This window comes from Microcaecilia unicolor, chromosome 9, assembly GCF_901765095.1.
Source record: "Microcaecilia unicolor chromosome 9, aMicUni1.1, whole genome shotgun sequence".
NCBI lineage: Eukaryota > Metazoa > Chordata > Amphibia > Gymnophiona > Siphonopidae > Microcaecilia > Microcaecilia unicolor.
In genome coordinates this window covers 97,207,381-97,223,213 of record NC_044039.1, presented here as the reverse complement: position 1 = coordinate 97,223,213, position 15,833 = coordinate 97,207,381, and the positions used below count along the sequence as shown (strand labels likewise).

The window sequence follows — 15,833 nt, the reverse complement described above, 5'->3', positions numbered from 1 at the left end:
ACTTATCTGGGACTATAAGTTTTTAGACTTAGAATGGCCCAAGAATTTTTGACATTAACCTTCTGTAAGTGTAACTGTTTCCCCCTCTTTCTTTGCAGTTCGTCTGGTTTTGACTGCAGTAACTGGAGCTGCTGGAGGCTTTCTCTTCGTGGTATATTGGTGGCGGTTTGGTTGTGTCTTTCTCTGTATGGTGATTGTAGGACTGGTGCTAGGATTCCTGATCTCGTCTCTGGTTTTTTTTACACCAATAGGTAGGCAATTATGGTGCTCCTATACATACATTAAGCAGCTGTTAAGTATGTAAAGGATTTTCATTCTCTAGTTTGATTATAAATTGTACTGATTTGCAGTTTGGACCAAGTCATAAAGATTATATTTGATTTTGTAGGCATTCTTATGATTTTGGAAGCTTTGAATAATCTCCCACTATCTAGATGAGGACTTTTTGAAATTGCTTCAACTTTTTAAAACTAAGGTTCTAAATAAGGCCTTTTCCAGAACTTCAAGGGCTTGATTCACTCCCAGAGATTTCCTCTCCCCCTCCCCTTGGTGAATATCACATTTTTCCCAAATATATGCTGCCACTATTTAGTGTGTTTTGAAATTCCTAAGATTAGAAGAGTATGAAAAAGATATTTGCAGCCTACAGGAGGTGGAGCCATCTTGTACACTTCTCTAACTAGTTCCACTCCATCTGCCTTGCCCTAACTGGTTAAACCATAACCTAGGTATGTGGCTTTTATTCAGCACCAAGTTTTATACTCCAAATTCGGGCACTTATACCCAACAGAAAACCTCCTGCAATGCTATAGACTCCAGTTGACCTTTTGACAAAAGTCACAACATAAGACGAGCAGAGCATTCCTAATTTTGAAAAGAAAGGAAAGTCACTGTCTCCATTACCTCCCCTGGGAGGCCATTTTGTGCACCTATAACTCTTCCAGTTAAGAAATTTCTGATGTTCATCCTAACTCTGCCTCCTCGGGGCACTTGGTCTACATTTTTCTTTCCTCTAAAAGAATTTTTTCCCCATTCTTAAGTGTGAGGGAAGGAGTGTGTTGGAATTTTCACTGTTATGACCCTTTAGGGCCAGAAACAAATAAGATTTTCAGAATGTATGCAAAGAAGATGATATGGAGAATAGTACATTGGCTTGTTGCCTCTACTTTGTTGACCTAACCTGTCAACCAAGAGGGGTCATATGTAATGTAATGAGGCTGTTAATGCATTCTATGACAAAGGCAGATGGATGTCAGGATCTCATCCATGGTTATTCATTGGGTTTTGTGCCAGATAACTGTGGGTGCAGAAGTAGAATGTAGGTTTAGATTATCTAAGTCTATATGATGAAAATGTGGATCAGGCTTATGATGTATAGTCAAGGAAACTGAGGTGTTTTGCCCATGCTCTACAGGAGTGAAATGCAGTACTATCAGAGCTGGCACATAATGAAAAGAACTGAAGGTGAAAATGTGAGGTCTCTGGACACAACAGTGAGACATTTAGGTTCTGTAACAAAGAAGACTGAGCCACCTAGTTACTGGAAGTAGTATACAAAAGATTTGTTGGAACAGTGTGACTTCCTGACTAGTTTGGTGGCATTTTTGTAACTTGAGGCCTGTCTTCCCAAGTCATGTGCCTTCTCCTGTGTTAGGCTGTTACTTTAGTAATATTAGGTCAGCCTTTCTTCTAGAGCTGCCCCTGGTTAATGCCTACCAGCAGCCAACCCTGACAGTGGGTCCAAGTGCCTCATTTAAAAAGCTCATTGCCCAGTTGACCGATATTCTACCTTCAGTCTTTGCTTTAGTTTCAACTAGTTCTCTGTGTGTTTCACTGTCAGACCTCAGGGGGTAAATTAAGACCTAAATTTTAGCATGAGGTCCTAGAACAAACATAGATTCTCTCACACATTGCAACATTTGCAACCTTTTCCCTGTAATAACCTTGAATCAAAGAAGCAATCCCGACATATCAATCCTTTTTAGGATAGGTATGGGTAGGTAGCACGTCGTGTGTATTCTCACAGTTTGGTGGCTGACAGCAGAAATGAATGTTGTGAAATATTTAAACATTGACACACTATTTGTGTTAAGACTTTTTTTTTTAACAAAATTAAACAAGGTACCTTTTTGCAACACTCAGCACTGGCTAAATTTTGCTTCCCAGATCCTAAAGATATTAGGCATCTTCTAACAAAAAAGTTATATTCAGTTTTGGCCTTTTTCAAAGGTCTCGAATTGGTCAGGATATCCATAATGAATATTAACATTTTTTATAATACTACCAGGCTATGCAGCACTACAGGCACATATAATACAATCCCTGCTTATGCACATGAGAAATTAGCATCCTCCATTGTATGAAATATTTCCTATATATTAGCAATCCCAAAACACCTGACCCGTTTGCAATCCTTGGACCGTTAATGAATATCACAGTCCTCGTGGCACACCCAGCCACTTGGGTTTTCAGGATATCACAATGAATTTGCATATGAGAGATTTACACGCACTGCCTCCTCAGTATGCAAATCTTTTTCATGCATATTCAGTGATGAGATACTCTGAGAAGCACTGGCCTAATACATAAAATTATACTATCTAACCTTCAGAGAAATTTAAAATTGTGGAACTTTCAACTGCCTTTGATGATCAATTTTTCCTTTTTTGTGTTGCAGGTGAATTTAAAGTCTTTCACGATGATACAGTTTTCTGGCTTACTTTTACCTGTATAGCTATGGTGGTTCCTTTAGCATGTTTTGCTTGTCCAAGATTTGTAAGTTGCTTTTTTTGTTGTTGTTTTTTGTGTGTGTTTATACAATTAATTATAGCATTAAAGGATCCAGTAGTTGCAAATGGGGAGTTTGGGGTGGTTTATTTTATTATATTGAATTGTTTGTGTGGATGTCTTTTTTTGGTTTTAATTCTTTCCAACCTAATGAGAATTAGAAAGAATTATACGAAAGGGGTTAAACCTGTTGGCAAAATAATGCTGAGAAATTTTAAGAGAATGGGATAAAACTTGGCATGGGAGGGGAAAACTGGTAAAATGACACAAGCTTCAAAATAGCCAAGTTGGATTGGGGGCTCCAGAGAAATAAGCTTGCCAAAAAATGGTCCAGTGCATTTCTGTGGAAGAAGCAGTTCCAGTTTCTGTAGCATAGTTATACATGGTGAGACATTAGCAGTTGGAGAATTCTTACTTTCAAAACTGTCTCTGCCTCTTCCTATTTCCTACTCTCCCAACCCCCCAGGTACCACACCCCCAAAAATACCCCCTACATAATCTGACCCACCTCCTAAAACTACCCTGCAAATTGCCCCAACTACTCACAAACTATCCCACCCAACAAACTGCACCATCTCCCCTAGTTACATCCGCCCTCCCCCAGTTACAGTACATGCAATACAGACCAGGATTGGAAAGAATATTATGAGCCATGCTCTGCATGCTTTTCCCATTTGTTAAATTATGTAGTTGTAAGCGTGGTAAATGGGATATTTATTTAAAAAAAAAAAACCTATAAAATATGAAATGTCATAGCAGGGCTAGCAATCCTTATGTTGATGGAGTTCTAGTACATCTAAGTTTAGTTGGTCATGGATTGGGAGGATTCTTTGGATGTCATCCAAAATTTAGAAATGAAACAACACAACCTGTTCCTTGCCTTTGGGTGAAGTAACCTATTTCTTGACTTGATGATATTAGCTGTACGAGAAGGGTTCTGTATTAACAGAGGAGTGGAGGAGTGGCCTAGTGGTTAGGGTGGTGGACTTTGGTCCTGGGGAACTGAGGAACTGAGTTCAATTCCCGGCACAGGCAGCTCCTTGTGACTCTGGGCAAGTCACTTAACCCTCCATTGCCCGCCGCATTGAGCCTGCCATGAGTGGGGAAAGCACGGGGTACAAATGTAACAAAAAAAAAAAAAAGAAGAGGTCTAGAGAGGCAATATTGATGTGTATACAGCGGGGTTTCTAATCTTGACAGTAACGAGAGACTGACTTGCCCATGAATCTGGGAATCAGATCCAGTTACTAGCAGTCCATTGCTACTGGATTTAAGTCCACTAAGACTTTTCTTATTGGGGATTAAGATTCAGTACCCACCATGGAATCTGGACTGTGAAACTTTGACTTTCTATAAAGAGACTATTTTACACTCCATGTTAACTACAGCATGTACTTCATCCAAACAAGAGGACCACTAAGCATACCACCATTTCTGCAAGACATCACATGAGATCCATTTTCAGTTTACTGACCTACTCAAACTGCAGACCTTCCCTGAACGGGCTGTATCAGTGTGAACTGTATGGCTGATTCCACTTAAAATTTGGGTGGCAAGTGGGGGGTATGAATACTGAAACAAAGTTCTATTGAGTTTTGCTTTCTCTACCTCTCATTCTCAGTGCACCTGCTTTATACTAATGGATTATGTCCCCATATGTTTTGACAAAGACCGTGGACCATTTTATTAGCCACCCTCAGGGCAGGCTCCATCCTATACCTATATCTTTAAAATCTTTCTTCCATTGTGCATGTTTGCATTCCTGGCTGCTTCCCCAGCTTCTCTTACCTTTTCTAGATATTGTCTCATCTTTGTTTTTCTGTAATCTTTAGCTTGTGAATGGTCACATCTCTCTAACTTTTTTCCCAGCTACTTAAGCTACTGTTTACTATTCTTTACTCTTATTTGCTTTCCTAACAAAACATTTCATGCCAGATATCTCCCATTACATTAGAAACTCACCATTCGTAAACCCCAGCTCCACAATTGCCCTCTCCCATGTGGACTCCCTTACCATGATCTCTCCTGCTTTGACACACACAGAATGTCCTAGTCAATATCTCCTGGATAAAATAAATGGTGCGCACATTTCCATGCATAAAATTACACATGATCCCAAGAGGCGTGCACAACTAAATTGGCTGATAAGCCAGTTAGTGCCAGTAATTGGGTGCTAACAGTTATTGATTCCAATCGACAATAATTTTGATTTGTGTGCTCATCTTGCTATGTGCCTTTCTGTAAAGATCCACATGCAAATCTTTTAGCATGCAGCTCAAAAGGGGGCGTTGCCATGAGCTGGCTGGGGGCATTCACTAAATATGTGCACAGTATTATAGAATACTAGGGATCCATACCTTACTCGCGCACTGCCCAAAGTTGAGCGCAGGTCCCAGCACTATAGGTTATTCTATAGAGTGCCCTTTTACAGAATACTGTTCATCGCCAAATTTGTTTTATTTTTGGCACCAAGTTTTGAGTGCCATTTACTGAATCTAGTCCTTTCTGTCAAATTGAAGTCCCCTATCAATAGCCCTTTCCCTTTTCTAGCAATGTTGCAGATGTCTTAAATAAAATCTCTACTTCTGCCTGCAAGGGCAGTCTATATATCACACCAATGTGAACAGATGTTCATTTGCTCTTTCCATAATTAATCCAAATGCCCCCCACCTTACCTATTAAGTCCCTGCAATTATGTTGCTTCAATATTTTTTAAATATAAAGTTGTTTCCTCCTCCCCCCCCCCCCCCCCCCCCCCCCCCCTCCACGGTCTTAGTTATACTAGGTTTATGTTTTCTTTATAATATCTAGTCTTGGTTCTTTGGGCTCCTTTTACTAAGCGGTGGTAAGCCCAATGCGGGCTTACCGCTCGCTATAACGGAAGTACTGCCAGGCTACCGCAGCAGCCCAGCGGTACTTCCCACTTATTCCGCGCCGTCATTTCCGGCACTACAAAAATGTATTAATTTTTGTAGCACCGAACTGTACCCAGCGGTAATCGGGCAGTGCTGCATGCTTCTACTACTACTACTTAACATTTCTAGAGCGCTACTAGGGTTACGCAGCGCTGTACAAATTGACAAAGAAGGACGGTCCCTGCTCAAAGGAGCTTACGATCTAAAGGACGAAATGTCAAGTTGGGGCAGTCTAGATTTCCTGAGTAGAGGTGTAGTGGTTAGGTGCCGAAGGCGACATTGAAGAGGTGGGATTTGAGCAATGATTTGAAGATGGGCAGGGAGGGGGCCTGGCGTATGGGCTCAGGGAGTTTGTTCCACGCATGGGGTGAGGCAAGGCAGAAAGGGCGGAGCCTGGAGTTGGCGGTGGTGGAGAAGGGTACTGAAAGGAGGGATTTGTCTTGAGAGCGGAGATTACGGGTAGGAGCGTAAGGGGAGATGAGGGTAGAGAGGTATGGAAGGGCTGCAGATCGAGTGCATTTGTAGGTTGTTAGGAGAACCTTGAAATGTATGCGGTACCTGATCGGAAGCCAGTGAAGTGACTTGAGGAGAGGGGTGATATGAGTATATCGGTACAGGCGGAAGATAAGACATGCAGCAGAGTTCTGAACAGACTGAAGGGGGGATAGATGGCTAAGTGGGAGACCAGTGAGGAGTAGGTTGCAGTAGTCAAGGCGAGAGTGGATGAGAGTTCGGGTGGTGTGCTCAGAGAGGAAAGGGTGAATTTTGCTAATGTTATAAAGGAAGAAGCGACAGGTCTTGGCTATCTGCTGGATATGTGCAGAAAAGGAGAGGGAGGAGTCGAAGATGACACCGAGGTTGCGGGCAGATGAGACGGGGACGATGAGGGTGTTATCAACTGAGATAGAGAGTGGAGGGAGAGGTGGGTTTGGGTGGGAAGACAAGAAGTTCGGTCTTGGCCATCTAAATATAATGTTTAGGGAATTTTTTGACAAATGCAGGAGTATACTATGAGATGCAAACCTCTTCCCTGAAGAAGGACTCCGAAACCTGGCCATGTCGGCAGAGGTTTGACCTGGTTGAAAAATCGCTGCCAAAGTTATGTAGCCTCATTATGCATCTCAAAAGCTATAGCGATAAGCTAACATTTTCAGAGTGTGATCTTTAAGGACTAGTTTTATATAAGAAAAAGAAGACAAAAAACTATAAAGAAAAATTATAAAGAAAATTATTTGACAGCCACGGGTAGATCAATGAAGATTTGTACAGTGCCATGAATATATGGGATGTTGTTCCCGAATGGTTATGCTATCAGTTACTCTGAAGATCCCCGTTAGGAAAGAAATTAAGTCAATGTGAAGATTTATAAGTTATCTGTGTCTGGACTGTGTATATGATAAGTATTGTGATAGTTGGGACAGTATTGAATGACTATATCCAGGTCAGCTTCTTTCGTTACAGCCTGTAGATCTTGATCTTTATTTCCCCTACTGTGGATGTTTAGTATACAAAGATTTTTTCCTAGATGTCCTTTAACTTTTCTATACAAATATTTTAATGTTTCACTTATCTAGAGGATCCTAGTTAAAGGCCTCAGGTGTTCTTCCCAGAAATCTTTGTCAGCCAAGTGGCACGGAGGGGGCAGGGGAGTACTGTGCAGTATTATGAAATTTTCTTTCAAGTTAGCTGGGTGGCGTGCCTACTCAAAAGGTCTGGGGGAGAACACTGACCTCCTCTGTAGGTTAGCCAGGTCTGTTGCAGAGGGATGCTTCACCCCATCTTTGAGCTCTGTGATCACAAAATATAATTTAATCACAATTTGCTCATTTGTTTTAGTTTCTTCATTTTTGAGATAGCAGCCAATCAAATTGAGCATTATTTAAAGCCTTTTGTTGGATAAAATGGAAACTGTTGACCTACAAAGTGCTACCTCCCCCCCCCCCCCCCCCCCCCACCAATATACACAAATGGTTCATGCAGTACCGTAAGATGTCAAAGCTGGTTTCCAAATGCTGCTAATGTGGTCTTTAATTTTCTAACACTTAGGTAATTCAGACTTCAAAACAAATTACCAAACTGTGTTCTTTAAAGCTGGTGTACTTAAGAGATTTTAACAGTTCAGTTTTAATGCATTTTGTCTTTACTGCAGCTGAATATACTGGCATGTAGCATTGTTGGCTCCTATGCAGTGGTTCTGGCCATCAACAGTTACATCTATACAAGCCTTAGTTACATTACCTTCAATATACTCAAAAGAGCTCTGAACACTGACTTCAGCAGTGCTTATACCAACGTGCCTTTTCAAGTTAATGGTAAGTAGACAAACATTGGGTTAGTCTGTGACTTGGGGTTATTGCAGCACTCCAGAAAATTTTTTGGCACTGTAGTAAACATGTCAAAGTTTACAGAAAGCACGATGTATTCCAGTTTACTCTTCCTCCACAAGCCCACATCACTAGATGATTCAGCGGAAACCTGGGCTTTGTACTGACCGAGAGATGTCTTTTGCTAAGGCTGAACCTTCCAGCAATGCTAACGCTCATTTCCGTTGCCCCTAAGTTTGGGTGTACCCCTGTGTGACATATCAACTGTTTCTGAGACTCACACACAGATTTATTCCTTTGTGCAATTCCTTTGGAGATGGTACAATGTGATTTTCACCAACAGGTCTTCTCGGGATTAGCCCCTACACTCTAGAATACACTGGAAAGGCTTTTCCTAAAGCGAACTCTCTCTACTTCAGTAAGCAGGTGAAAGCCTTGCTCTTCTCCCAAGCCTTTAATGGGAAAGGCAACTAAGTAGCCAGCTAGCCAGCCACATACTGTTTTATAAATAAACGAGTTGTCTAATTAAGATGTTTGTTTTTGTAAGTTTATGGATGCTGTGAAATTGTGGCTTGTGGTAATTTTGGATTAATTTTGTTACACCCTAGATTTGCTTGGATCTAGTATCTTAGTTGTAGCCCGCTATGAACTCTATTACTGGTATAAGCGGGCTGTAAGTAAACTAACAGTAACAAATACTCTCATTGGCTGTAGTAGGACTTGCTTACCGCATGTACGCTAGCTGAGATCAGATGCATACACCTTTTCTGACTGCACATGCAATTTTTTTTCCTCTAGTCAGTCACCTTTATATATCTTATCTATATGATCCCCCTTTGCTATTACAATGTCGACATGATACATTACTACTACTACTACTTATCACTTCTATAGCGCTACAAGGCATACACAGCACATTTGAATATGTTACTGTTGCACTTGTTTATTGCCTATACTTGTTCACTATATTGGGTGAATTTCTTCAAAAAGATGGTAAATAAACCCAAATGGATGAAATATAAATTTACACATCTGAGGAGACAGCAAGTATGTCACAGTGCTTTTCCTTCCTTATAATTACACGAAGAGGGAAAATATTAGACCAATCAGTCTTCTAAAGACTGTCAAGCTTCAGAGAAAAATGCCGCATAAGTAAGGATATCTTCAGTTCACAACATAACAGGGTCCCTGGGATGGAGTTCCAAAGTGGGAAGCCCAGAACTCCCTCTGTCACAGCTGAGACCAATGGGATGGCCTTTTTGTTTTTGGTATTTCAGACCTGAAAATGATGGTTGACATCTCATCTGTCTGGAGCCAGCAGGATTTACCTTTTGCTAGCTAAACATTTGAAACCTCAGTTTTTAATGCAAGGGGCCAGGGAGCCAAACCTTTTGTGCATGGAAGGCTTTACTGAGTAGGACAATGGACTGAATTACTTAACCATAAGGTTGGAAGACAGATTGCCGAAGTACCTATAAAGCATAAGAGCTGGGACCTGTGTTAAATCATCCCAGGCCTGGACTTGAACAAGAGTTGTTCGATTTCGCTGGTGCCCAGGATTCTAGACTTTGCCTGAATTAAACTTGTAGATTACATATGTACATTGTAGAATTCTGTGCTGATGAGTTCTTTTAGCTGGCATGTTCACATTGCCTGTGGTGTCAGGCCCTGGCTAAGATAGGCCTAAGATGGAGACCCAGAATAGCCACAGAATTGAGCCTTTAGAAATATCTGCCAGTTGGAGTCAATAAGGATTCAGCACACGGTCTCCTCATTAGCCTGACTCCCCAAGAGTCCACTTGGCTAGCTACCTAAAGCTATCCCCTTAATAGACCGAGCAGCTGTAAAAATCTTGGCAATACAGTAAGCCCTTCAGTTTCTCCCACCGTGACCAGATGAAAACCCTTTTATATCCTACCCTTCCCTATGCCTTTTTATGGTTGATTTGAAGAGGACATTTTTCATGTAGTGTATATAGCAGAATTCTTCATTTAATATGGCTAGAATCCTATGAACACTGATTTCCCTATCAGCGAATACGTTAAATGAAAATTCTCTCATGTATGTCATGGAATTTAAAAAGTTAAGATTTAACTCCAACTTTTTAAACCATCATAGCTTTTTGTTTAGTTAGACTGTTCACTAAATACCCTTGACACCAGAAAATGTGCTTTTTCAGTCATTCTTATCCAACATATCAATTAACCAAGATCTTTAGCAGCAAGTATAGTTTAATATCTCCCTCTTCATTGTATTCCCAGTGAAGTAGCTTCACTATGTAAAACTTTCTGTGCAGAGTTTTTGCTTCTTGTGTCTTTCATTTTTTTGAGAGTTAGATGATGTTGCGGTATGTTTTTCATTGATAGCTCAAAGTGAGTTAAGGTGTGAATTGCCTTCAGATACAGTGTTTACTTAGCCTCAGAGGGCTTACAGTCTGACAGATCAATATTTAAACACTGTAGTCAGTATGGGTGGGGTTTTTTTTTTTTTTTTAAATATACTGAATGTACATGTAGAGGGGTCAGTGCTACATCATCTGAATAGTGGCCCGAGTATCGCTGCCTATGCCCTAGCCTGGCACTTTCTGCACAATTATACCATTAGCAAGCTGTATACTGCTGCTGCACATCCATGGATAGGGCTTTCTAGGGGTACATAAGAGGTTCCACTATTCAAAGGAACTTATCTTTGCTGCTAAATTTGGTTTTGTACCTGAATTAATGAAGAGTAAATGAAGCCCAAGTTCACAAGAAGTGCCAGGAAAGTTGAACCTTGACTTTCCCGGCTCTGATTACTAGGCTGTTCCTCATAGGCGCCCCGTATAAGAGGCTTGGGGAGGCTAATCCTCCCCAGCCCAACCATGAACTTCTCCTGCCTCCTGTCAGTACCTCCTGCGCCCCTCCCCGCTCACTTCTTTTCTTACCTGGCTGCCTGCCCGATTCACGAATCACTTCCTCCTTTCCCCAGCAGGTCTGAGCACAGAAGAAAAAAAAAAGCTGCCGGTATAGAGCCACGTGCTGCAACACTCACTCACAGACAGCTCTGCCCGGAACCTCCTCTTGTGACACACTTCCTGCTGCCGTTCCGGCAGAGCATGGCTGTGAGCCTTGAGTGAGTGTCGCAGCACATGGTTCTATACCGGCAGCTTTTTTTTTTCTCTCTTCTGTGCTCAGACCTGCTGGGGAAAGGAGGAAGTGAATCGGGCAGGCAGCCAGGTAAGAAAAGAAGTGAGCGGGGAGGGGTGCTGGCGAGGAGGATACAATTTCTTTTTGCTCCTCCCCCGAATTCGAGGAGGGCAGGAGATACTGACAGAGGAGGCAGAAGGTCATGGTTGAGCTGGGGAGGCTTAGTCTCCCCAAGCCTCTTACGAAGGCCTGTGCCCACTTGAGCCCACCCATTGCTATGGCACTGAACTGTGCTCAGAACCGCTGGGGAAGGAGCCTTAGGGAGGTAGTGAGTCAAGCAGGCCACCGGGTAAGAAAAGAAGTGAGTGGGGGGGGGGGGGGGGGCGCTGAGAGGGAGAGGAAGATACAAGTTTTTTCTTTTTTCAGCGGTCACAACCGCTGGGGAAGGAGCCGGGGCTTTGAATGGGGGGGGGGGGGGGGGGGCGTGTTGGCTGGCTGCAGTTTTGAAACGGGGGTGGCCACGTGGGAGCCCAAGAAGGTTAGATTGAGAACAGACCTGTGAAGATGTGATTTCATATGCCCAAATGAAAGGTGAGTTTAATTTTACTTCCATTTAATTTCAATATAGTCCATCTTATTTTATAACACCAGGCTTCCTAAGGCACATTACAACAGCTGCTAAGGTGAACCCATCAGGAAAAAGGATATCCTCACTGAATTTGGCCATCTCTATTATAAAGAACAGTGTAGAAAAATTAGCACAAAATAGAGAGTTTATAACTGCTGTCTCTACCAGCTACAATATTTTTTAAGCTGTTTTAGTGGTATTCAATTTTTATTTCATGATATTTATATCTATATATGGAAACTTTCAAATAAGTACAAATATATATATATATATATATAGTCCTCCATCTTTTAAGGCACATCCTATCCAACTGGAACAGCTTTTGACTTTTTACGCATGGACCACGCATAGGCAGTTCCTCATTTCTAATAATATTTTGCTATTGTTTTGGGTGAGTGAAAATGGTGGCAAGCTCTACCTACTGGCTTCAGCCCATATAATGGGCTAGAGTAAATAAGTTTTCTATGATAGCATTGTGCTTATTTGAATTAGTTTTCCTGTACAAGTTTTGCTTGAATTTTAAAATATGGTCAACAAGGGCAGGGCTAGGTGGGGGTGGAGCTAGGTGTGTTGTCAGACAATTATGGATGTAAGCTCCACTGCTGGTACCACCCGTAACCCTGCCCCCTTTAGCCTCCCCAAACAGTTGGGCCGCCTATGCTATTCCTGGTGGTCTAAACAGGCTAAGAGCCATTAGAAACATCTAATAAAAGTGATTTGGGAAGGGAAGGGAGCGTCCATTCCTTTTTTTCCCCAAAGATGATAGGCATGAAAAAGAAGTACACATTTTTAAATATGAGAAGATGGTAGTGTGTTCCCCTTTCTTCACATAAAAGATTTTACAAAGAATAAGGCCAGCAGAGGGAAAAACAGTTTAACTTCCCTACTTAAAACCATGTGCTATCATATGCATATTACATTTCTTCTTCCATTTTGTTTTCTTCTAGATATTATCATCATAATAGTATGGATGATCTTAGTTGCCAGTGGACTAGTAGTCCAGACAAGCAGAGAAAAAGGGCAACCTCCCTTTCCTCCAAATCCCTACAAAGTGTGGAAGCATGAGAGAGCACGCCGTCAAACCAATATTCTGGACCCCAGCCACCACGTTCCTCCATTCAGAACGAGACTGCAGAACTTGCTAACACAAATACAAGGCTTCTTCCAGAAAAAGCAACCATCTGGGGAAAGAACACCATTGCTTCTCTAACCAAACAGAGCTTGTTTGTTTTTTGTTTGAAGGCTCATACCATTTGTAATTAGGGTAAAACTTATGGTCCAGGGGTTTTTTTTTGTGGTGATTTGTATCGGCTGGTGCTGTATTACTTGCTTCACAGCATTCTGACAGAGGCAAACGTATAGAGAGCGTTGAATGTTGACCTGCTTCACTATTTCAAGTATGCTGGCATTCAGCCTCAAAACTACAAAATCATGAATATAGGGTGAGTTGTACAGTTTACGATGGTGCCATCAGTTGCAAAGTTTTGAGCCTGGTAAAGTTGCATTAATGATGGGTAACTTTCTTTTGTGCTGTCAAAGATGAGATAATTTAAATGTTTATATGAAATATGTGCACTAGCAAACTTTTGCTCCATGTAAATAAGTTGAGAATGTTAACTCAGGTTCATCTCTTGCTTGTACATTTATTAAGAATATGATTGTATAGGAAAACAAATCGTAGATCTAGAATAGCTTAAGACTTTAAAGTGAGCTGCTAAAATAACTACAACAAATAATGCATACCATATATCTACCAACTGAGAAGATTTTAAGTCATTTGGATTGTTTAACATTATAATGTGTCAAGTCTCATGGTTCTATCTGATCAGTAAATGTAAATATTGTCAATAGCAATAAATCAGTATTTCTGTCCAGTGTTACTGGTTTAGGGAGTTGGGTCTGGTATCCCATATTTTACTTATTTTAAGAGGCACCTCTTCAGTAGGTTTGATGTAAAAGAGAGACCGACATTGGATTCTACTACTTTATTTTGGGTGTAAGAGAGATTCAGTGACGGCTACAAAGAGGGCATATGAAGTCAGATTTGGTGTTCTCCATCGCAGTGGTTCATTCTTCCTCTTTTTAAAAGATTCTTGTCTCCAGATGCTATTGAATTAGTAATACAGCTCCCATTACTGTTGTCTCATTCTTCATTTAGAAATGGATCAGAATACATGCAGTAGATAAGCTCATAAACCTTTCTTCTTATGTTGTAACTAGCATGGCCACCAAAGTTTTGCAGATCCTACATTAGTTTCATTGTTGACCAGGCCCAAAATTATTCATTTTAACACTAATGTGACGCTTAATCAATGCTATGTTTGAATTTAGTTGAAGGAGAGGAAAAGATTGAATGACTGCCATAACTGTACTGTAAAAACCTTTTGGGGTGGGGGAAGTGAACATTTTGGGTTTTTAATTTCTCATCAGAGGTTAAGAGCTACATATCAATTGTTGCTTTATAGACCTTTTTTCAGGACATACATTTCTAAACCATGTGTCGTCACTTAACAGATTCTAAACATAGAGCTTCAAAATGTGACCTGAAGAATATGCTGCCTGTTCAAAAGAATACTGCCCAAGCTTAAGCAAAATTAGAGAGCTGGGTATCAAACTAGGTTAAGTCTATGTTTATGAAGTACTTTTAAAAGAGGTTTCTTCCTGCTTAATATGTTTATCTATTTTTGTATAGCTATTTCTAATTGTTGTAGTTTAAAAATCATCTTGGTCACACATGATATTCTGAAATACTTATACTTACTGTGGGATTTTGTGTTGAGTTCCAAGCAATAGTCTATTATCTCCTTCAGAAGTGAGAGGTTTGTTCTGATCACTACTTAATGTGTTTTAATTATAAATCTTTAACTATGTTTTTTGGTCTTCCAAAGATGTTATTTTGCTTTGTGGAAGAATAACTTCTCAAAGGACAACCACTAATGAGCTCTTAAGAGAAGGTCATTGACGATAATTTTTCATGGCTTGTGACATGCACTGTTTTTTTTTCCTTTCACTTGTAGATACGTGCGCAGTGTTCTGTCATTCTCTAATGCCTGCTTTTTGATGCTGTACACTGTAAAGGCTGAGAGTTCATGATGCTAAAAGACTACTGTTCAGGATTCAGAGCAGGCTTAAGGCGCGAGGCACTGGTTCAGGGCGCCAAAAGCCTGCCTCACTGGCTCACCCTTCACAGCAGTGAGAGCATGTTCTTTTTGCTTTGCCATAACCCCTTGAGCCTGCCCTGCCAGGATGACACTCTTCAGAAATTTTCTGTTGTAATGATTTGCTTGGCTTTTAGAAGCATTAAATAGGCTTATGTCACCAGAGCCATAAAATAAGAGCTGGTGGACTGTCAAATGTAATGTCATCCCATAATTCCATTTTAGAACCAACTTTACTGATAAAGGTTCATTCCTCTTAGAATGCATGACATGATTTCAGAAGTTTGACTATTTGACAAAGAAACTTCTGACCATAAAGATAAATTAGTATATAGGTTTTGACTTAACATTTTGTACTCTTCTAGCAGAGTCAAATGGACCAAAGCAGTGCTAGATAATATAATTGTCCTTAGCAGTAATGGATATTTGAGTTGATATTTTTTCAGTGTCTCAAGCCTTTTTTTTTTTTTTAATGTCACATGTTTGTCATTTGTCTGTAAAGTGCCAGAGAAATTTTGTAATAGCAAATAAAATAGTGTTTTTGTATGGTCTTCATTTTTATATGAATAAAACAATTTATACATTTGAAGTATCACGCTGCCATGATTTAATGTCACTTTATCTAAATCATGTTAGCAAAGTAGGACTGTCCTTATCAGCACTGAAACAATAAGCTTTTGTTTATGTTGGAACTTCTAGGAAAATTAATGTTACAGCCAGGATCCTGTACTTGTAAAAATACAAGTAGACAATGCATGTGGTCTGGTTTGGAATCGGGAGTGTTGATAAAGAATGCAGAATCCATTAGGATAGTTTTCTTTTTCCTACGGTTCTGCTGATTGTAGATAGTTTAATATTTACCCTGTGGCTGTTTGACACAACACAGAATCAGACCG

The 15,833-nt window shown here is 40.6% G+C and overlaps 1 protein-coding gene across 2 annotated transcripts in view; it reads left to right on the top strand.

Moving 5' to 3' along the window:
• The window catches only part of TM7SF3 (transmembrane 7 superfamily member 3), a 117,153-nt gene extending 101,442 nt beyond the window's left edge, over positions 1 to 15,711 (top strand). The window contains exons 8-11 of one of the 2 annotated variants that reach the window (XM_030214544.1): positions 99 to 251; positions 2,678 to 2,775; positions 7,852 to 8,014; positions 12,727 to 15,711. In XM_030214544.1, the coding sequence (XP_030070404.1) occupies positions 99 to 251; positions 2,678 to 2,775; positions 7,852 to 8,014; positions 12,727 to 12,989 (677 nt within the window). In that variant the 3' untranslated portion in view covers positions 12,990 to 15,711. The remainder of the gene's footprint in view (positions 1 to 98; positions 252 to 2,677; positions 2,776 to 7,851; positions 8,015 to 12,726) is intronic. The other variant, XM_030214542.1, reaches the window with a different exon arrangement.
• Positions 15,712 to 15,833: the final 122 nt, after the last annotated feature.